At 37.8% G+C, this 22,932-nt stretch overlaps 1 protein-coding gene across 1 annotated transcript in view; it reads left to right on the forward strand.

Moving 5' to 3' along the window:
• Positions 1–22,932, forward strand: part of LOC134743025 (transcription cofactor vestigial-like protein 4) — a 41,444-nt gene that overhangs the window by 2,584 nt on the left and 15,928 nt on the right. The window contains exon 2 of the mRNA XM_063676293.1: positions 4,813–4,918. Within this exon, the coding sequence (XP_063532363.1) occupies positions 4,822–4,918 (97 nt within the window). The 5' untranslated portion in view covers positions 4,813–4,821. The remainder of the gene's footprint in view (positions 1–4,812; positions 4,919–22,932) is intronic.

The raw sequence follows: 22,932 nt of genomic DNA on the forward strand, positions 1-22,932 counted from the left end.
CTGGAGACTATTAGCAGGTGATAACGTTTTACGTAAACTTTAGACAACTATCCTGAAAAGGCAACTGTCCTGAAGAGACATTTTTGTTGAAATCTATTAGAAACCATAAAAGCGCGCTGATAACCGACAATAACCGGCGACGGTGAGTTCAAGCAGTTCTTATATGGGTATGGGTATTATAAACTAGTGGCTCTGTGAGCTGTAGACCTCGCTTACCCCCATGGCCCCGCCATTTTGAAAAAATTCCGAATCGGCTAAAATAGCAATTTATGCAACAAGTGCGGAAAGTGTATGATTTCCGAATATATATATTCCGAATAGGAATACGAGTCGGAAATCATCTTTACGCACGTGTATCATACAATGTTTAACTATGCATTGTGCGAGTAAATAAAAAAACATATCATGGCAAATAAGTTTAATTATTAAAAGGAGTGTTTTAAATCGACACGAGTTGCGAATTACCTATTCGCACGTGTATTGTACAACGTTTTACAGTACATATGGCCCTTTAAACTTTCGACATATGCACGAAAAGTGCTCTTTTCCGCACTAGTGCAAGAAAGTAGCACCATATGTACTGTAAAAAAAATTGAAAACAAAAATCACTAGTGCGGAAAAGTAGTACTTTCCGCATGATATGGCTCCGTAGGAAACGCACTTTTCGAGCACATGCATTGTAAAAATATTAAATTCTTGAATCTGCTCACAAAATTTCACGAGAATCGGTTGAGAAATGTGACCTGTAGACGATAACATCCGGACATTCGCTAACGCTTGGTCAATTAATGCATTGTAGTACATAGCAGTAGCGGAGCGATAACAGAACTCAATTCCCATCGGCTTGCCTAATTTTGAGACAGTTAAGCGCTTTTACGACAACCTCATGAAACGAGAGCCGAATTAGCTTCGGCTGGCTTATAAATATTTTTACTTACCGTCACTGGTACTTAGGTACCGTAAAATCAGGTAACTTTAGTCCACAACTGACAACTATGGTCCAAATTCAAGTTCCAGTAAAACATGTATAAGTATTTTTCAAATTATATTGAGTATATAATATAGAAGGAGCATTCATCATCATCATCATCATCATTTTTATTCAAGAAATATATTACATTGGTGTATCTAAGCTCCAAAATAAATGTAACGAGTACAGATCATAAAGGACTGAACCATAGTTGTACTTAAGGACTATAATTACCTGAGTCTACGGTACTTTAATATAGAGATGTGATGTGCCGTACCGAATTCAGCCGAAGTATTCGGTTCATCTGAATCATTCTAAACCATTTGAAAACACTAATTACATTAGCAGCTAATGATGAATCGCTTCCTAGGCAATTCCCTTGAAACAAACAGGTCAAAAGGCGTATCATCAAAACATGCTATAGAATCAACATGTCTCATCATGTGCTTTAATTATAACGGGACAACGTAACCTGATGGGAGAGAGTACTTAAAAGTTCTGGAGGAGCTTAAATTTTACAGGGTTGTAACAAGACAAACATTTTTAAATATTTGCCGAATATTCGACACAAAAACCGAATAATTCGGCCAAATACGAACCTTGGAAAACTTGCCGAATATGCCGAATACCGAATATTCGGCCCATCTCTATTTTAAAATGTATTATAATAACATTAATAACCTACATTGTGCATCTATATTATCCTTCCCTTAATTTCAAATTACCTACTCACGAGTTTCCCTAACTGTTGTTTCCTTAACTTCATATATTGATTGATTACTGCAAAATAATAAAAACTAATTCTGTATTTCTGTATACTCTTTGAATGCCGACTGTACCTTTTGTCATTTGCACATAAAATAGCACACACAATTAATTGCTACCTCAACTCAAACAACACAAAACACAACATACAGACATCAGACATAATTACACCTAAGTAGGAGTAGGTACTAGGATACTACATACATAGGATAATATAGTACTACAGAATGATAAATAATCAGAATAAAAATATTCAAAATATATCTATAACATGTTAACATTCTTTATACAGCTAATCTTTATTGCCTTTAAATTAAACACAATGGGTACAACTGATTATAAAAGAATTTAAGTTATTTATTAGTTTTATTACACAAAAATAATCAATGGGAATTATAAGTAAGTTTTCACACACTACCTAACCTTTTTAATACAGGCTAGTGAAGGAAATAAGATCAAATCTGAAAAACCTAAAACTTTAAAAAACTTTAAATTTAGCAAATAGGTAGCATAACTAAAATGTACCAAAATCGTTACCTAACTGTTATATATATTATAATTGTAAGTGTCTCTGTTTGGCTCTATTGTACATTATTGTATATATTTTGTGCAATAAAGTTTAAATAAATAAATAAATAAAAACGCCCGTATGGGATTACGTAAAATGAACAAAGAATTCGATTAATTAATATCAAGTTACATTTGTGGGCAGCAATTAAAATGAAAATCACAAAGTTTTTGTTATTCGCTTGTTGAATGTTGATGCCAAATTTCCAATGACTGATGCATTCTTGCATTTTTACCCAAAACTGCGTGACCATTTACATCTACCTTTAAGTTACTACATATTACCTGCGCAATAAGTTTCATTTTGTCTTGTAAGTCTTGTAACTACAACTTTAGGTACCTATGTGTCGAAACGAAATTCTTCACTCGGCGTGCCCGCACAATTCGTGACTTCGCCTCTGGCCAGAAAAATTCTATTGTGCCTAATGTATCAACCGAATTCCTCATCATTAACGTACCCATCATTCGACATACCAGAATTTTGTTTACCCGCACTCATCCACACCTTTTATTTGTCCAAGATTGCCTAAAGGAACGTCCACTTCTGTAAGTTCAATGTCATCCTGCGTTCCAGGAATTTGACATCCATTATTGTTCTCATTATGATTCATCAGTATCCGTTAAAATGTTACAGATATGTGTGGAATCCGTTTAATCGTAGACCGTTTCAGTGCCGCTGACGACATGTGATAAAAGAAAGTTCTCACAGTCACACCATACGACCCGACATTCTATAACTAACTAACGAAAATCGAGATGTTTTTACTTTTGTGGTTTTCAACAAAGGAAACAAAGAATTCTAAATATGTATCTTGCCCCGTATAGACAGACTGGATACAAGACTAGAAGCCTGCTAGAACAAAGTATTATAGGTATATTTAAATTTAAAGCATATAATGCCTTCCCACAAAAGTGAACAATAAAAACTGAATGATTTAGCTAATGATAATGGTTTAATAAGCATGTTTCTTTATTTATCACCTCGCTTGGCCATCGCAGAAATATTTCGCGTGGTATGCCAATTTAACCATGCGAATCTCGTTTATTATTATCACAATATTTGGCGAGTATCATGCAACAAAGAACTAAGAATCCAGTTTTGATTTTACTACGAATTTTCAAAGTTTATTTACCTTTAGCTTTCGTACTTAGTGCAAGGAGATCTGTGATATATCGTAGGTATATGGGAATCTTGTCTTTCTTATTGTGTACGAACTCTTTGCCGTGTGCTTGGGAACTCCATGGTGGTCAATTGTATCCGTGACTTTGCCACCGTGCTCATTTACTGTAATGATAGTAATTGCTCCGTACAATTCAATCTCTGCATCTTTTAGTAACTTGCAGTGCTTCCCAAGCAATCAAATCATAATGTCATATCATATCTGTATATCGTTTGATGAATGTCGCATTCTCACGGTGTAAGAGGTAATATAATAAATGATGCCGTTGTTTATCCTAATGTTTGCTGCATAAAAAACATTTACTAATTAGTTAATTTACTCTGTAACTACTCCTACACCACACATTGCCTAAACGAAATATAAATTTTTGATCAAAGTAAATTATCCAAATAAGCTTAAATGTCTATTTGATTAAATGCTTTCTGTAAAATATTAAAATATATTCTATAAAATGGATCGTCGACAGTTTGTCAAATCTATTAAGTGCAACTCACGAATATGTTTTTAAAAGATCGCCTAATTTGTTACATTAATCAAACATAACTGTCATATTCGAAGAAAGTAACGATATTAAATTTAATAGAAAGCCATAGTGTTTAACCGTACCATCTATCAAATCCGTTACAACGCAGTGAGAATGTCTTATCTGCCATAGCGTGGACCATTGGCCGCGTTCCCGATCCCGCCGCGGTATGCGGTCGATCCACGTTTCACAACTCTTTGTTTGATCCGATCTGCCTCTTCGTGCCCGTGGGAGAATAAAGACTCATATGCCTCTAACACATAAACATATACGACTTTGCGCTACCAGGATACGCCTTATTTACGTGAGTGCTCGTACGGCTTGGCTCGCGTCTGTCCACCGTCTAGTCGTTTACGTGCGATTAGGAATTTCCGCCGCCGAACTATTTGCATGTGGCCTTTGCGACATGTTTGCAATTCTTTGTCGCCAGAAATATTTATACTATAATAGACATCGTTGCCCCTTCGCCAGAAATATTTATACTCCATTAGACACGTCTGCCGATAAATTCTTAAGATATTTCGCTCGATCAAAGCGGTTTCAGTTTATAATACTGGTCGCTAAGACCCCTTGTTTAAAGCAGTAATTGTTTAGCTTGCCGAACAGCAGGTGGTGTCAAATATATTTAGCAAATGACGTACTTACAACCCATAACAATGACAGCATGTTTAAGTCGAACAATGCTCAAATATTTTTATATTATTAAAGTACGAGCCAGTATCGGCAGCCAATTTGGCTTGTTTTGTTTTCTGAATGTTTTAAATACTCGCTCAAGACAATGGTTTTAAAACCCGCTCTGTTTTCAGGTACATAAAATGGAGAAGGTTGAATCCCCGTTGGACGTATTGTCCCGAGCTGCGACTATGGTGCAACCATGCCCGGCGTATCCAGCTAGCGACTCTGATGGCTTCGGTAAGTCATTAAAGCATTAAGTCGCATGTCTAAAACACGTACCAGAATGTCGGGTAATTTTTCCAGTAGCATATTTTCCGGCTACACATTCCTAATTGACTTGTCCTCATGCATTAAACATTGCTATTATGCTATCGATTAATCAACGAACGCTAATGAATCGTCTAAGAATTCAACAGCTACCGTATAGCAATGGAATCTACCTACTCGCGCGACAGTAACGTCTTTTGTCCAGTTGAGACTCGAATGTAGATACGGCGTTTTCTGTGTATTGTATTGGAGTTGGTTTGAGATGCGTTGCGGCCTTGTAGGCGGGTCACATTCCAGATTCCACCTCGCATTGTTTGATAGTCACCCGCTGAGGGCGTCGCAGAGCACGTGATTCTGATATTTATATAAAAACAAATTAGAACAGGTCACTTCCACCATATCCATATCTATTCAGATTACAGTAGTAACGACATGCCAGTGTTGAAAAGAAAACGCAAATTGGCGATAGGCTGCTGTCTGGGGATGGTAACCACATCAATGAATATCCAGGCCCCTGCATCTAGGTATATAGCCAAAGGAGTTCAAGCGTGCTCTGTGATGAGCAATTGATTTTAATCTGATTGACGATAGTACATAGTTGTGAAAGACATTGGCTCTAGCTTCTTCGACAGGGTTCACGACTCCCGCTCTTAACAATGCGCCATTGTTGCTGTGAACTGGTTTCACGATGAAATGCTTGATTGGCAACACAGCCGATCTCTATTGCCGGATTATGACCGTCGCGTTTTTTTGCCGTTTTTTGTATGACGATGCGCAGCCGAGCGATATATCCGGGTGAGCCAGGATTACAGGAAATTCGCGACGATTTGAACTTGTTGAAAATTGTCTGACTTTTAGGAAATAATGCGATAAATCAAACATATTTGAAATACTTGCCTTACCTTACCTTACCTGTGAGAAATACAATTACAGTATATGTAATGAATATTTACGTAGGTATGCGCGAAATACCGAACTAAACTGAGTGTTCAAAAAGGGTATATAGATTTTTTTTAAACCCGACCGTTAACAATCTTTTAAAATATATTCAATATAGGCAAAAAATGCACTGAGTCTCCAACAAAAACCTAGCTAGGTATTTAAAGAGAATGTCGTATTTCAGTAGGTAAAAATTCAGTACTGCTATTTTTTACAGCAACTAGCTGGTAACTGGTTTGTTTAGTTAGTGAGTTTAGATTGTCAAGCGTGTCAACTCGAAATACCTTTGAAAATACTTGCATGTACACAAAATGACTGCATGAACAACAGGTCAGCGAAGCTGAATTGCGCTTTGTACAGTCTACATTAGGATACCTCTAATATTTAGCCTATGTTTGAACCAAAACGGCATGGAAATAAAGTGGAAAAGTGACAAACCTTTGCTATCCTCACTGTGCCTTCCTTTCTCTGTTCTGAACAATGGCAGTAAATGTTGTCTAGAAAGCTAGCTGAAAGCGAGCCGGCGGAGCGTCCCGCGCTCCCTAGTGCGTTTCGCCGCCCTACTAACTGCGACATCCTGTTGACATGTCTTTTACCTCTACCTACAGATCTGCACGAATAAACATCCTGGATCAGAATCTCCTATAGACTTTAATACTTATTTAGTTTTTATACTACAAGCAGTAATTCAGATAAGCAACATTAGTAACTGCGCTAAAGAAATGCCCAAAACGTTGCACGCAACACGTATATGCTTAGGTATTGTTTCGCACAGTTTCTCATTACTATAAATTTCTCGTATTTTCTTGGATTTGTGTCGTTCTAATTCCAATATGTACCTAATGCTTAGAAAGGCATTCTCTACCAGTGGTCATTAGGAGAACAGAAGATTAACGGTTAGTTTATACCTATTGTATTGGTAGGTTGCAATCCAATAAACTGCACTATTTCTGTAAAACTTCTGCTGCTGATGATGGCTGCTTTTATTAACATATCAGTCAATTTGCACTTACGCTTCACTTAATGTGAAAATAATGCAAAAATCCTCATCTTTGACAAACTTACGTCTTCTCATCAAAACCCAACTACGCCCATAAATAATGAACTTATCTAAATACGATCATGCGATACGTGCCCACTTATATGTGTTTACAAACAGTGGTCAGATTGCGAGTAATTATGCAACGCGATGACAGTGGCGCGTCGCGGGCGCTCACTTTCGTTAGTTTCGTTGCGCGCGCATAGCTCGTGCGCGGCCAGAGAAAGCGCTCAGGAATTTGGTCGGGGCACATCGTCCCACAGAGTTGAACAGGGGCACAATTTCACATTGTTTTTTAGTAAGAAGATATGACGAAATATGCCATAATATGTTCCCTAAAATTTCTATTTTTGTGTATAAATGGATTTGAAGATTTTGGTCATCGTCAGATGATCTAATTTCGCCTACACTGGCTTTTGTCTATCGTATCCGTATCCCTCAAATGAGTAACATTTACAAAAAAAAGAGAGAATTTTTCGTTGATCTGTCCATCTGATAGGAGACCATATGTTCTGTGTATTTAAATTAAAAACATTTACGAGTAGAAACTTCGTTAGTAATATATGCTACCACAAAATTTAGAGCGCGTTTATCGAGTGACAAAGAGATGAAGTATTTTTCTCTCGAATATCACTAAATGTATTGACATTCTCTTTCTTGGCTTTGTCAATTTATTTAAACGCATTTTAATGTTATTATAATTTATGTCCTATTTTATTCAAGTAATAAATACTTGTACGAAACAACTAAGACTGATATGGGTAAATCAGCTTTTAAATCTCCACATGATGAAATTGTGGATTATTTTTATCTTATTGTCCATATATATATCTATTTTTATTTTATTTAATAGATAACTTGCTCTTGTTCATGATTATGTATAAAACAGAGCTGTATCTTTAAGAATTTAGTGAATTTGACTAAAAACATCACCAGCCTAAATCTTCCCTGTCCCCTGGACCACTATCCAAAAGTATTTTTAAACAAACTAGACATTTTTTTACTAACATTCAGTAAATAATACAGTTTAATTATTATTTTCTGTATATATGGCATATATCTCACGAAATTTCACAATATTTCCCTTAAAATTGTCCCCTGGACAACTCTTATTTCACAGAATTGGAACTTTTTAATTAAAACGCGAAATAGTTATATTATGTGTTTAAATATCAAAGTTTTATGGTGCACCGTTGCACGCCGGGGACAATCTGTCCTACTATTGAAAACCAACTTTTGGTCTTTTGGACAACCAATAAAGAACGGGTAAATTATATACAAATTAAAATATTTTGTAATAAAATATTAGATAATATTAATACGAACATAACGGAATGCTAATAAACTCATAACTCATAATATAAATTTCTATTACCGATCAGGGACTGTACGTGTGATGTTGAACACATAAAAGTTGATTCACCATATAAATCCACGCCTATGAGCTCTAAATTTGACTAACCCAAGTTCTAATGGTCATAACCTTTGCATAACCTGTTTGCCAAATTAAAATATTGATTTTCAAAACTAATTAACAATCACTTATCCTTATCGATCATAGGCCACGATAGCTCTCTAGACAGTATGGGGAATCGTAAGAGAAATGAGTTTTATTGTGAAAGATATTAAACTGAATGTGGCATGTACATATATATCCGGTACGCAGAGGCGGCGTGTTACGGTTTCGGAAAGAATGCAGAATGTAGGTTGCGCCGACTTGCCGACTACAGTTACGAGCATTCACAGGCATGCAATCGCTCTTTGCTGATCATAAAGTTGAGATGTGAAAAATTATCAACATTGTCATAACTTTCAGCGAAGAAATTTAAAAGGGTTTTTAACACAGTGCCAATTGGAAGTAAGACAATAGATGTTTTGATGATGTAATAAAATAGTCAAACCAAATGATAGTTAGCCCAGTCGGTAGACCCTGCCTACCTCTGCGACCAAACTCTTTTCACATTTGAACACATAAATTAAGTTTTTTTTTTAATGCACTTCTATGTGGCTTGGTTAGAAAGTTGCATGTTTTACTTAACACACATTCCTGAAACACTACAAAGATTTTAGCCAAACATACGAGTATATCTGATACATCTTCAAGCTACGCGTCCTAGCAGGGGGTCTGTCTGCTAACATCTTCGCTCGCACATATGAATTTTCCTCACCAAATAACATGTCACATGGATTGCCCACAAAAACGTAATACAAACATGAAAGCTTGTCGTTAGTAAATTCCTTCGCCAATTGATCAGTGCGATAGCGAAAATGCGAGGTGGCGTGATCAGGTGACACGGGCACTTGCACGCATCACTGGCATCCCGATACCAATGAAGTCATCATGTAGAATTTCTAATAGCCACGGATTCCATTTCGTTGACGAAGTGAGAGTACGGATATTCCAGCTATTCGCACGTTGTCTGACCAGATGTTAGTTTCGCATATATATTATTTACAAAAAAAGAAAAGGGATGGGCCTAAAATGGATCCTTGTGGTATTCCCATTTCTTACAGCTCTCTGACGAAATTACTACAATTTATTCATACCATTTGGTATCTCTTTTCTCGGGTGTAATGATATTTATTAAAACAATTATATGATTTAGGGGGATTGGATTGGATATAACGTAAATACTTTACTAATAAGTTCACTAATTAAGGTAATGTGATCTACACAATCATTAGTTCCCAGAGGACTATAAGGACGTTTAGTAGTACCTACTAGATGATTTCGACTAGATAAAGATGCTAAATATATATATTTTTTTATCATAATACAGATTCCACATATAAGTAGCATGAAGCCTTCATTGGGTTTAAACAGCCGAACGAAATCTTAGGTACGAGTATAATATAGTCATTAGCACGTCCGAGTACAAGATTGGAATGTAAAATATTAACGATACCGACCTCCAAATTATTTGAGTCGTTCATGACCATCCTAACACACGTTGGAATGACTTTACCAGCGTCCAGTTGAAAATATAGACTGTCTATCTCCATACAAAAAAAAAATTATTTTCAGGCAACAAAGGCCCATAGATACATACCTTACTAACTACCTGACTAACATACATACAATAAATATAATCTTTAATAAAAAACCGGCCAAGTGCGAGTCGGACTCGCGCACGAAGGGTTCCGTACCATTACGGAAAAAAAACAGCAAAAAATCACGTTTGTTGTATGGGAGCCCCATTTAAATATTTATATTATTCTGTTTTTAGTATTTGTTCTTATAGCGGCAACAGAAATACATCATCTGTGAAAATTTCAACTGTCTAGCTATCACGGTTCATGAGATACAGCCTGGTGACAGACAGACAGACGGACAGATGGACAGACGGACGGACAGCGGAGTCTTAGTAATAGGGTCCCGTTTTTATCCTTTGGGTACGGAACCCTAAAAAACTAAAAATCCTTTTTGCGACACAACAGCCTTTTGCTGCACCACCTGTTCTGGTGTATTCCTCAGATTCCCACGGAACGGCCGAAATGTCATACCCTTCAGCCAGAAGTCCGCACTCGCGATGATCCCAGCTCCATGGCCCAGGCTCTTCTCAATCCTAGTCGAAGTTTTCTATAAAATATGTGGATCACGTCAATTTGACGACATCTATACGTCAACAACAGTTCGTATATTTTACTTGTCTCTGTCTGTACGTACAAATTACAATTTTCTTGCACAAATTCGTTTCCACGCTTTATTTAAATATACATTTTAATGGTTGGCTGGAATGTTAATAGTTTGGAAAATAATTTTTCGTGTGACCTTTCAATATGGCGTTATCGGCATATCTTTTAATACGAGGATGTTTACTCCATTAAGTATGTCTGCAGGTATGTGGACGCTTGATACGTAAGATAAAAGACTAAATTCCGAATACCTCACATAACTACATTGACTGGATGTTATTCTTATATAAATAATGACGGTGCGGTGCCGACCATTACAATACATTGGCCAAAGCAAACATGCTTGTTTCGCTATGTAGCCTTAGAAGCGATTTTTTGTTGAGTTTCAATAATCGTTAATTTTGAAATTTAGAAAAATATTTCATTAAGTAGGTACTTGTTTTATTCATAGGCTCTACCACAGTCGATAAAACCATAGAGTAACTGATACTAGAGCGTTACTGTTTTAAATTTTGTAACCCCAGTAAAGTCACTGCCATCTGTCGACACACTTTAAAACTAAAAATGAAGATTTATAAAAATACTATAGAATGTATTTAAATTGAGATAAATGATTTTTTTTATTCGCATTAATTATTTTTATTATTTTGACCCATGTTCTTTCACTGATATGCGTTAAAATTGTTAAATAACAAACGAAACCGTCAACGCCATCTATACGACTGTAGGCCAAAACTAGTACTGAACGAGAATCAAATTTTCTTGATTTTCGAGGCACGTTTTTTCCTTAGACTGTATCCATCTATTACGGAGTTATATCTATCTTTGATAAAACAAATACAGTCGTTCGACGAAGGACAAGGCAATTGTTCGAGGGGCGAGGGGTGTACCGCGCGCACCCGAGCTGCATACATTCGCCATTGTTAGTAGCTCGGTACATGTATACTTTTTACACTGTGGCTCTTCATTAAATTTTCATCAACATTAGTTTCTTTAGAGGCTTGACGAAATATAATCATGTTCCATGTATCGCACCTACTATTTACCTAATATGCTCTAGGGGTAGAGCGATGCAAATTTTCATCCTAAGGAAGACAATTCACCGTACAAAAGACCACAGTTATCATCAGGCTTGCTGTTCATGGTACAATATAACACTAAAATGATCTATGGAATGCAACCTGATGCAATAGAGAGGTATAAGAGATTGTATTAGTCATATGTATGCGCTGCGGAAATAGTTGGGGATGCCTTGGACCGCGTCATTCATAATACCACTTAGTCAATCGCTATCTTACTAAATCATTGAGGATAAGTGACTTCTCAGAATCAATATGTCATAATATGTATTAGGCTTGCATGTGCAGGGTGCGCAAAATTTATATCCTACTAATACTAATACTATAAATGTATCAGCTTGGATGTTAACTCCTTCATCACGCTTCAAAGGCACACAGAAAAGTAGTTTGTAAGCTGGAAAATGACATAGGATAGGATACGTTTTATTCTGGATCCGTCTAAGGAGATGCAGCGGGAATTGTAATTTACTAGTACGAGAGTACTAATGGGGAGGGCGTGGTAGACGACTTTTGCGCGAACGGAATCGCAGTACCTACTTACCCCCCTTATTCATAAAACTTTACGGGCCTGATTTAGTTAAATTATGTTTTATCTCTTTCTTACAAATACATAAGCCAAAATGACAGACAAAGACAAACGATGCATAGCTAATTCAGGCCAGTAACGCGTTTATGAATAACGCCATTAATCATTAATATCATTATAGAAGATATTGGTATGTCCACCTAATTAACCAAATTATTACCTGAAAATTGACCTACTCCCAACAAAATCTGCTTTTTTCTTGGGTTGGAGGGCCAGATGTCAGTCGTTTACCGAAAAAAACCACAGAAAGCATGAAAATTACAGGTCTGTGGAAAAAACCTAGCACCTAAATCAAAGGTTAAGAATGTTGGGATTCGATAGCCTCTATGTCGTTATTCAACCAAAACCATGTTCAGCTTTTCGTCTAGAAAATGTAGGTAAGTCCTCAAAACCTACCTTTAGTATTACTTTAGAGCCTTATCTCTCAAAACCTAAAATAATCGATCATCATTAAATGTTACTTAAATTACATTTTTCAATTGCCCCAGTTTATACGACTGATCTGTCATTTCAGCGAAAAATTGGTACAAAAACAGGACGATTGGGTAGTGAACTGGCCAACGGCCAACCGATCATTTTAGTATCAGGGGGCTCGGCCACTATGACAATTGTTGATAGAGTTTTGAATAATTCACGGAGACCAACGCGTGTGAACGCGACCAGACCGAGTGTGAATGCGACCGATGGTAACGTTGAAAGCGAACGCAGCCGACGCGCACGAATGAGGGTAGACTGGGGTAGACCGAGCGCGGTCCACACAACTTTGACACCCACCCGCTTTCTTCAGTCACCCGTGAACAAGATGCATGTTGCGTCGAAATATCGGGAGCTCAAAAACAATACAAAAGGTAATCACGGTCTATATCCCAGTCAATATAAGTCTAATTGTTGATAGAACGCGCCGATCGAAACGTAAATAATGGTACCTAATAGTCACGTGTCTTTTCGTATATAGCATCTATCATCTCATCTCGTACATATTTTTCTTTTCGTTAGGCGTTTGGCGTTTGTGCGATTGTCATCATGGCTAGGAATTTAAAAACAGATTAGTAATCATATCGTATCAATGACAGCACGTGCCACTGATGTCACAACGTTATCGTGTCCGATGGCCTGTAAGGGATCCCAGCCGCGCCGAACCGTGTCAGGGCTACAAGCCGGCACGCAGTATCGTAATCAGTAGCCTTAGCTAGCTAACGTAGCGTTTACACTTCTCATTTCGTTTGTATTAGGGTCATGTTTATATAGAAAAGCCTAAATTTTGGTTATTATGGGCATAAACGGCTCTTTATGCGGTGTGTTGGGTATATTAGTTATTCTGTGGTTGGGTATAAAGATAAAGCGCAACGTGGGGCATTCTACCATCCGTTGTATGTATGGTTGCGTCAATTTTGTTAAATAGAGTAACTAGATAATGATAACAAACCACGAGGTGAATTTTACATTTTAAGACAGCCTTTATACTGCTCAATTCGTTTGTGTCAGGGTCATACGAACATGGAAAAGCCTAAATTCTGGTTATCATAATAGGCATAAACCGCTCCCTTCGTAGAGTTGGTTCACCCATATCCTTATGTGGTTCTTTGGTTCGTTTGACAATTTTGACATATTGAAGAAAAAATGCAACTACATAGAGCGACTCGATATTCTCGATAAACCACGAAGACAAATTTGTCCTAACGTCTAACAAGCTAGAGTTATAGAGTTTACAATTCTCGATTCGTTCAATACACGCCAAAAAGCCTAATTCGGTTCGACACTTTTTAAGTATTTGCTTAAACCCGGTCCCATCCCGGGAGCGGAAAAGACAAAGTTAACGTCTAACAAGCTAAGATAGCGATTACACTTCTCCATTGGTTACATGCAAAGGATTTTAGGGCATTAGGACTCATGTAGACGTACAAAAGCTTACTTTCTGGTTGCGAGTTATATTAGCATCCCAATATGGGCAATTGATTATGACTGTCACATATCTTTACGTTTCAGAAACAAAAAAGACAAACTAGAACCTAAATCGCTGTATGACCCACACAACCTTGTATAATCCTTATTCGACCGACAAGAGCATGGTCATTTATATTTGCATGATGGATATTTTGCAGATAAAGATTGAATTTCAATGTTAAAAATTGGATCATTGTTTAATATATCAATTATATCATCCCAGCCTTATAGATCTGCTCTACTTTTCTGTCGCTATGCAAGCTTCGCTCGCCCTAATTTCAAAGTTGTATGAAGTCATGGTACTGTTTACGCCTTGGCCGTGCCAGTACGTGGCGCTATGTGCTATTGGTACATAACTCGCCTTTTATCGCGCATCCTTATATATCTACACATCCTTATAACCAGCTTTGTATGGCTTTGTATTGTCGCGTGCAACAATAAGCGATGGCCTCGCTTATATTGAATCTTAATCGATAGCAATTGCTTACCTTCAGGAGTTGATCATTGTGCATCATGATAGGTTATCTGAGAAACAATGGTTAGTTTTTTATTACCTTGCTTTGCAAGGTATAGATATTACTAGGAAAAAAGTATTGAGCGTTTTCTACTGATGAATGTTTTGTACTTTCGTATGTTACGAAAAAAAATTAGAAAAAGCATTATATAGACTCGAATGTGATGGTAAATTTAAGATTAAGCACTTTCCGCAGGACGAGACAAAACTACCGGGAGCCATAGGCACAAGTCATCCTGGCGTTGCTACCAAAATCTACTCGGCTGATATTCGTATATCAAACAAATTTATTAAAGAACATAAGTTACAATTTCCTTAACCATCTCTAACTTACGACTGAACTCGGCGCATTTTACGGATTTGCGTCTGAAAGGATACATGTTAGTGGTACATTACAGCCAGATACGTCATTTGGGAAGCGAGGTGAGGTCACGGGCGAAATGCATATTGCGCAACTGAGCGCAGCGGATTGTGTCCGTCACGCTCCCGGGGTAGTTGCAAGTTGCAAGTTATAGTTATTCCATCGACCACACCACACGCACCATGGCCGTCATACCACCACGGACATGTATAGATTCCGGACTGACTACTTCGACAAAAAAGTGTGACCGAAAGAGAAGTCAAACTAGAGGATCGCATCTCGCTTTGATATTAAGGGAGCAATGACGTTATTTATTAGGCAATAATTTCAACACTTCCAACATTATAATAAATCAATATGTCAATTTATGACAAAACTGTAATTAGTAGGTACCTAGTGTACCTACGAGTGAGATAGTCCTAATTTAATCACTGAGTTACCACATAATAACTATAGTGACGACATACCTAACAATGAAATTGTCGCAATCACAACCTGCACCACGCGACCAAAACGTCGTAAGCGCCGTAAAATTCATGGCTTCTATGGTTTGATGCCAAAACGGCAGCAACTCATGGCGCAAAATACTGGTTCTATACGTTAGTAATAAAAGTTCAATGAATTTGGTCGACTCTTTCGGAGAGCTTTCTCTAGTTTCCCATGTTCTTGCTCGGTGATAGGGGTAAATTTTGATTAGCAAAAAAGTGACATTAGCTTTTTTTTATACCTACCTATACCTACTATATCCGGTTCTGTGCATACCACACGAAGAAAGGATATTTTTTCTTTGGACATAAGGATTAATGTAAGATCACAGATCGTTTTTTTTTTTAATTTCTATGAAATTATGTCGTTTAAAATAACACGGGCCCACACTCTATGCTATCAAACACGCTCCAGTTACCTTTAAAAGGTACAAATAAACGTTCCAAAAATGGTTTTATTGATAATATGATTTTTTTGAAAAAAAAACACTAAAACCAAAGATAGATATAACTCCGTAATAGATGGATACAGTCTAAGGAAAAAACGTGCCTCGAAAATCAAGAAAATTTGATTCTCGTTCAGAGGGCGCTACTAGTTTTGGCCTACAGTCGTATAGATGGCGTTGACGGTTTCGTTTGTTATTTAACAATTTTAACGCATATCAGTGAAAGAACGTGGGTCAAAATCATAAAAATAATTAATGCAAATAAAAAAAATCATTTATCTATATTTAAATACATTTTATCGTATTTTTATAAATCTTCATTTTTAGTTTTAAAGTGTGTCGACAGATGGCAGTGAATTTACTGGGGTTACAAAATTTACTATGACAGTACCGCTCTAGTATAAGTTACTCTATGAACTAACCAAACGTGTATAATTTTTTTCCTGTAGGTAGATCACTGGTAGATTCTTACGTAATATTAGCCAATATAGGGGAAGGGGGTCAGCCTTTTCTTATTCTTTCTTACATAGAGGGGCGGGAGGGGGTCAAAAACTGGCAAAAATCGTCTTACGTAATAAATGAATGGCGCATATTCGCAAAACAATTTGCAAGTATTGGGTTGGTATTTACTTCTAGCCGTTTGGTATTTAGCGCCTATATATTAAACGATCAACCCGCTATTCTCTCCTCACACGCTAGTGCGAACTACAGTGTCGTGAAAGAATGCTAAGATCAATTAGCGTTATCTCGTTATCTGCCAACAGATTCCATTATTCCAATTTGAAAAATGTCTATATTTAGTTTAAAAGTAAAAACACGCCATCTACGGAATGTAATAGGAACCTCAATCGCGTCGCGTCGACATTTTTCGCTGGTACACAGATGGCGCGCTCTTACCAGTACAGAGTCTGGTCACAAGATGGCGCTGCTAACCCTGTTCAAAACAAGTTTGAAATTGCTTTGGTCGAGGGTTTTTTTTTTACTAACGCACGCGCGTAGCAGAAAATCTATAGCGTGCACGATACTGAATTAATAATGAACAACACCGGCGTGATGCAAAACAGGGAAATAAAGTTAGTGGGGTTGGAAAATTGGCTAATGTCGATGCTTGATCGGTGTGAGCGGTAACAGTCTTCCTGTCAGTTTTATCATAGAGTAACTTATACTAGAGCGGTACTGTCATAGTAAATTTTGTAACCCCAGTAAATTCACTGCCATCTGTCGACACACTTTAAAACTAAAAATGAAGATTTATAAAAATACGATAAAATGTATTTAAATATAGATAAATGATTTTTTTATTTGCATTAATTATTTTTATGATTTTGACCCATGTTCTTTCACTGATATGCGTTAAAATTGTTAAATAACAAACGAAACCGTCAACGCCATCTATACGACTGTAGGCCAAAACTAGTAGCGCCCTCTGAACGAGAATCAAATTTTCTTGATTTTCGAGGCACGTTTTTTCCTTAGACTGTATCCATCTATTACGGAGTTATATCTATCTTTTGTTTTATTCAATGCATTTATGTAGGTACTTACCTACAACGGCTACAACCTAATTGACAAACGATACTTATTGGGTTTTACAAATCTCAATATGCCATATATATATCAAATTGATTTCAAATATTCCTCCTAGGAACTTTAGACAGGTATCTAGTGGTGTAAAATTGACGTGACAAGCCATGTAAACTGCTGCAAACGGGTCCGATAGCGATAAACATTGAGATATATGTATGACTGGTTTTAGAAACTATTAAATATATTAAATAGTTTCTAAAACCAGTATATATGGCATATTGAGATTTGTAAAACCTAATAAGTATCAATTTTATTTTAATTTCAGTATTATTATATCACTTGCACTTAGAAACTGTCTGCGAACGTGGAGCGAACGCACTATTGAAAATTGTATGAAATATTTAAAAAAACCGGACAAGTGCGAGTCGGACTCGCCCACCGAGGCGGCAACAAAAATACATAATCTGTGAAAATTTCAACCGTCTAGCTATCACGGTTCATGAGGTACAGCCTGGTTACAGACAGGCAGACAGACGGACAGTGGAGTCTTAGTAATAGGGTCCCGTTTTTACCCTTTGGGTACGGAACCCTAATAAGGTATTAGCACAATGTCCCTCTTCAACTCGCATAAGATACCTAAGCTAGTGTAGACGCGATAATGCACCTTAATCCACCCAAAATAGCTGACTGCAGCAACACAGAGTGCAAAGTGAATGCTCCATGTTGGGTTTCATTCAAACTATGAGGTGGTTGTCACACTGCCGCCGCGTCTCGTTGCGAGACGCGGAGCAACGGACTCGCATGCGGAGACAACGCACCAACGTCCGAGTTTTCTCCGCATCTCCGTCCGGAGCTGCGATGCGCGAAGGAAGTCCCGCATTAGGTACTTCCGTCTCGCGTTCATTTCACATTCGAACAGTTCCTATTTGTCGATAAAATGGAAACGGAACTTATTCAAAACGCTGCGGTGATACTGCGGTTTTTGTACAATCGAGTCATAAAACGCAGAAGACACTGGGTACATCCCTGTTTAAAAACCAGACCTATAAATGGGTCTTTTGCTAGAGATTACCAAGATTAAAGTTAAGGCAACACGAAGAAAAAAAATTTTATTGCACCCGTTTGTCAACCGCGTCATTTGATTATTTGCTAAGCAAAATTGGAGTGATTAATACTGGCGCGGACACAAATTTTCGACGTTCTATTACATTTCATATTCCAAATTGCTGGACGACTTTCAATTTCAAAAATAAACTTATCGACGTCGATATCCATTGCGCCTACGTCCTTCAAGTACTAAAATCCGTACGGCACTGCGGAGCTCGGTGTGACATACCCTGTGGCACGCACCGCGTCTCCGTCCGAGCGCGCGAGTCGTCGTGCGTCTCGCTACTCCGCGCGTCGAGGCGGATCCAGTGTGACGTACCATGCGATTTTTCTGTACAAAATCAAGATTCTACATACAAAATTAAAAAAACGCATCAACGGACGCTGCTGCGAGATGCGGAGCAGTGTGACGACCGCCTGAAACTGCCTACGGCTTGCTTTGACAGCGAAATCCCCACTGTAATGGTGCTCGGGCTCCCACATTGGCTGTTATAAAATGTAACATTGTGTGACAAGGACAACATAATAAAACACTATAAATACTTTCATGATGCCCTGTCACCGACACCACTGCCCTCTCTAGTGGGCCAGTATGATGGCCCATCGTCAGGCATCCTTCACTCGCTCAAAGCCACGCGCTATATGCCTACCGCTCGGCGTATCGTCGACGATATAATCGACAGAGGGCCGCCGAACGCCCGCCTGAGCGCTCGCACCGCACGTTTCCCGCGCTTACGCTTCGAAATGCCGAAACCACGTAATGATTGTGCAGTAGATGGGTGTAAAAGTCAAAACACAAAAGAAAATTTGTCGTTTTTTTAGGGTTCCTTACCCAAAGGGTAAAAACGGCACCCTATTACTAAGACTCCGCTGCCGCTGTCCGTCTGTCACCAGGCTGTATCTCATGAACCGTGATAGCTAGACAGTTGAAATTTTCACAGATGATGTATTTCTGTTGCCGCTATAACAACAAATATTAAAAAGTACGGAACCCTCGGTGGGCGAGTCCGACTCGCACTTGGCCGGTTTTTTCATTTCCGAGAGACGAAGAAAGGTGAGTAGTATTTTAAATCTATCTTTATGAATTTTGTCACTATTTATTTCTTTGAACATAAGTACCTATAGATAAATCGTAAATTAAGGAGTTTTTTGAGTCAGGTATTATAAGTGTAGTTTTTAAATATTTGATTGACTAATATAAAATATAGTTGATTCGCAACATTCGTTTTATTACAATAATAACATAAGTAACAGTACAACCCTAGCGCATTCTTACGATGACGCGTTGGCACGTGGCTCGCACGGCGAGCAAGGCAGTCTCGACTCTTTGTGCGCATACTTATGGTACATTTCTTCTCGTCCTGAGCAGCAGGTATTATTATTAAGATTTTGTAGGCTATTATAGCGTAGGTATTTTCGCTTTTGTATGGGAATGATGTATCTGTTACGTAGTAACTATTTATTAATCTGTGCCATCGTGTAGAGGAGCTTAAAGTGTTTAAGTAAAACAACTTACTGGTTATACACGGGTGGGTCTGTTTTGCACGGTATTCAGAAGTGTCAATTGAAAATTATTATACACTTACATCCAACCGCAAAATTGCATGGCCACTATATGAATGAATTTATTCGTTATTTGCCCATGCAATTTTGCTGTTCGCATGTTGATTCTTAATAGTCTTTTACGTTTAAATATGTCGATACAAAGCATGTTATCCGCATTTGTTAAATTTTCCAAATGCATTGGCGTTGTTGTAACTACAGTAAGGTTAAATTAGAGTATTTGATTGCGGCAAGTCGACCGGCGGAATGCGGAAAGTGCGCCTTCCCGTACTTTCGCCGCAAACATCCGCCTTCCGTGCGCTGCGCCGGCGCCTCGGTTATGTAAACATTGTGAACGTCACCCGTCAGCGGGGTGCGGTGATGTGCCATATTGTGTAGACGAGGCGTCCACACTGTTATAACAGTTACTTACTCGTCGTATTACTAAGTCTCCGACCGAAGTATCGGTTTCGGCATACATAAAAATCATGTTTCGGCCGAAGGTTCGGTGTCAGTCAAAAAACTGATAGACATTTCGGCCGCGCCGCGAAACTATATTTTGGGTAGCGTCCGGTGGAAGTTTCGGTTTTTGCACAAAAAAACTTTTTTCGGCCAGATACTAATAAGCAAAGATAGATATAACTCCGTAATAGATGGATACAGTTTAAGGAAAAAACGTGCCTCGAAAATCACGAAAATTTGATTTTCGATCAGATGGCGCCACTAGTTTTGGCCTACACTCGTATAGAGGGCGTTGACTGTTTCGTTTGTTATTTATAATTTTAACGCATACCAGTGAAAGAACATGGGTCAAAATCATATAAAAATAATTAATGCAAATAAAAAAATCATTTATCCATATTTAAATACATTTTATCGTATTTTTATAAATATTTATTTTTAGTTTTAAAGTGTGTCGACAGATGGCAGTGAATTTACTGGGGTTACAAAATTTACTATGACAGTATCGCTCTAGTATAAGTTACTCTATGCTAATAAGTAATAACAGACATGAGTGATAAAAATGATAAAATCCGATAACCACTGTCCGTCCTACCTAGCTTAGGGATACCTAAGTCACAGAATAAGTAATGGTATTATCATCCTAAGTATAAGGAATTTATTAAATTTAGACGTAGGTATAATCCATACTATAATCCATACTAATATTATAAATGCGAAAGTCTGTCTGTCTGTCTGTCTGTCTGTCTGTGTGTTCCCTCTTCACGCTTAAACAGCTGAATCGATTTAGATGAAATTTGGCATAGAGATAGGTTGAGTCCCTGAGAAGGACATAGGATAGTTTTTATGCCGAAAATCATCATCATCATCACCTTAAGAAAGTAAAAAGCGGGGTGGAATTGAGATAATTAACGAAGTGCCTGCTAATTTGTGCATAATATGCTCAAATTTAGATTGCTATGAGATTTTTTCCAGGCGCTATTCTTACTCTAGCTGCGGTTACTAAGTCCACGCAGACGAAGTCGCGGGCAAAAGCTAGTTATTAATATTATAAATGCGAAAGTCTGTCTGTCTGTCTGTGTGTTCCCTCTTCACGCTTAAACCGCTGAATCGATTTAGATGAAATTTGGCATAGAGATAGGTCGAGTCCCTGAGAAGGACATAGGATAGTTTTTATCCCGAAAATCATCCCTTAACAAAGTAAAAAGCGGGGTGGAATTGAGATAATTAACGGTGCCTGCTAATTTGTGTGCATAATATGCTCAAATTTAGATTGCTATGAATTTTTTTCCAGGCGCTATTCTTACTCTAGCTGCGGTTACTAAGTCCACGCAGACGAAGTCGCGGGCAAAAGCTAGTATGTATTATGAGAAAACTGTAGGCATGAAAAGGCCGGCTGTTCAGTGAAGCGTAAGCGTTTTATTGCGATTATTATGTGTAGGTAATTATTAGTAACGTCGAATAAAATTACATATTTCCTAAAAAATGTAATTTAATTTAATTATTGAAAAAAACTACATATTTGTGATGCTATCTGTAGGCATGTTGAGTTTTGCACAGTGTACCTATTAGCGAATATCACTCATGCGTTTATCATACAAAACTCAATACCCCAATCAAACTTTATACCTAATTCTCCTTTCCAGCTGCGAAGGGAACCTACTGATTAGTCGTAGCTAAGGTAACCTTAATTAGTTAGCCTCTAGCGGTAGTTAAGAAACCCTATTAAACGAGCACACAAATAGTTTTCCTACTAATTAATAGCTAATAATTCACGCTCTTCGAATATGTATGATTATAAAATACAAATAATATATGGGGCATTCGACTATTTTTTCCATCCAATGAACGGCCTCTCGTGGACTTTATAGTCTTTGCAATAAGGATTACAAATTGACAGTTAAATGTGTATAGATGATGGTACAAAATTCAGCTTCTGCCGAACGCATTACCTCATACAGCCTCAGGCAACGACTACCGGCTCACGCGAAGCGATTTGAATTTTAGATGCCTACATCATGCTCGACATGCATTCGAATTTTAAATAGTTCGCGCCCGTGGGGCTGGGCTTTTGTTTTTTGATTATTCGAATTTCGACTATATTGAAATTAAGAGCATCCTGCATCCGTTTCCTGATCGATTTTTAATATAAGTAAGACACGCAAACGGAACAAGCTAGCTTCCCGTAACCCATAAATAAATTAAAAGCCTGATCATATATTCCTAAATATATGATCACGCGCCATGTTGCGCAATTTCACTGGAACTATTTTTTTCATACTATACTGAACTGTCACCCTCTATACATGAGAATAAC

This window comes from Cydia strobilella, chromosome 7 (genome assembly GCF_947568885.1).
Source record: "Cydia strobilella chromosome 7, ilCydStro3.1, whole genome shotgun sequence".
NCBI classification, from domain to species: Eukaryota; Metazoa; Arthropoda; class Insecta; order Lepidoptera; family Tortricidae; genus Cydia; species Cydia strobilella.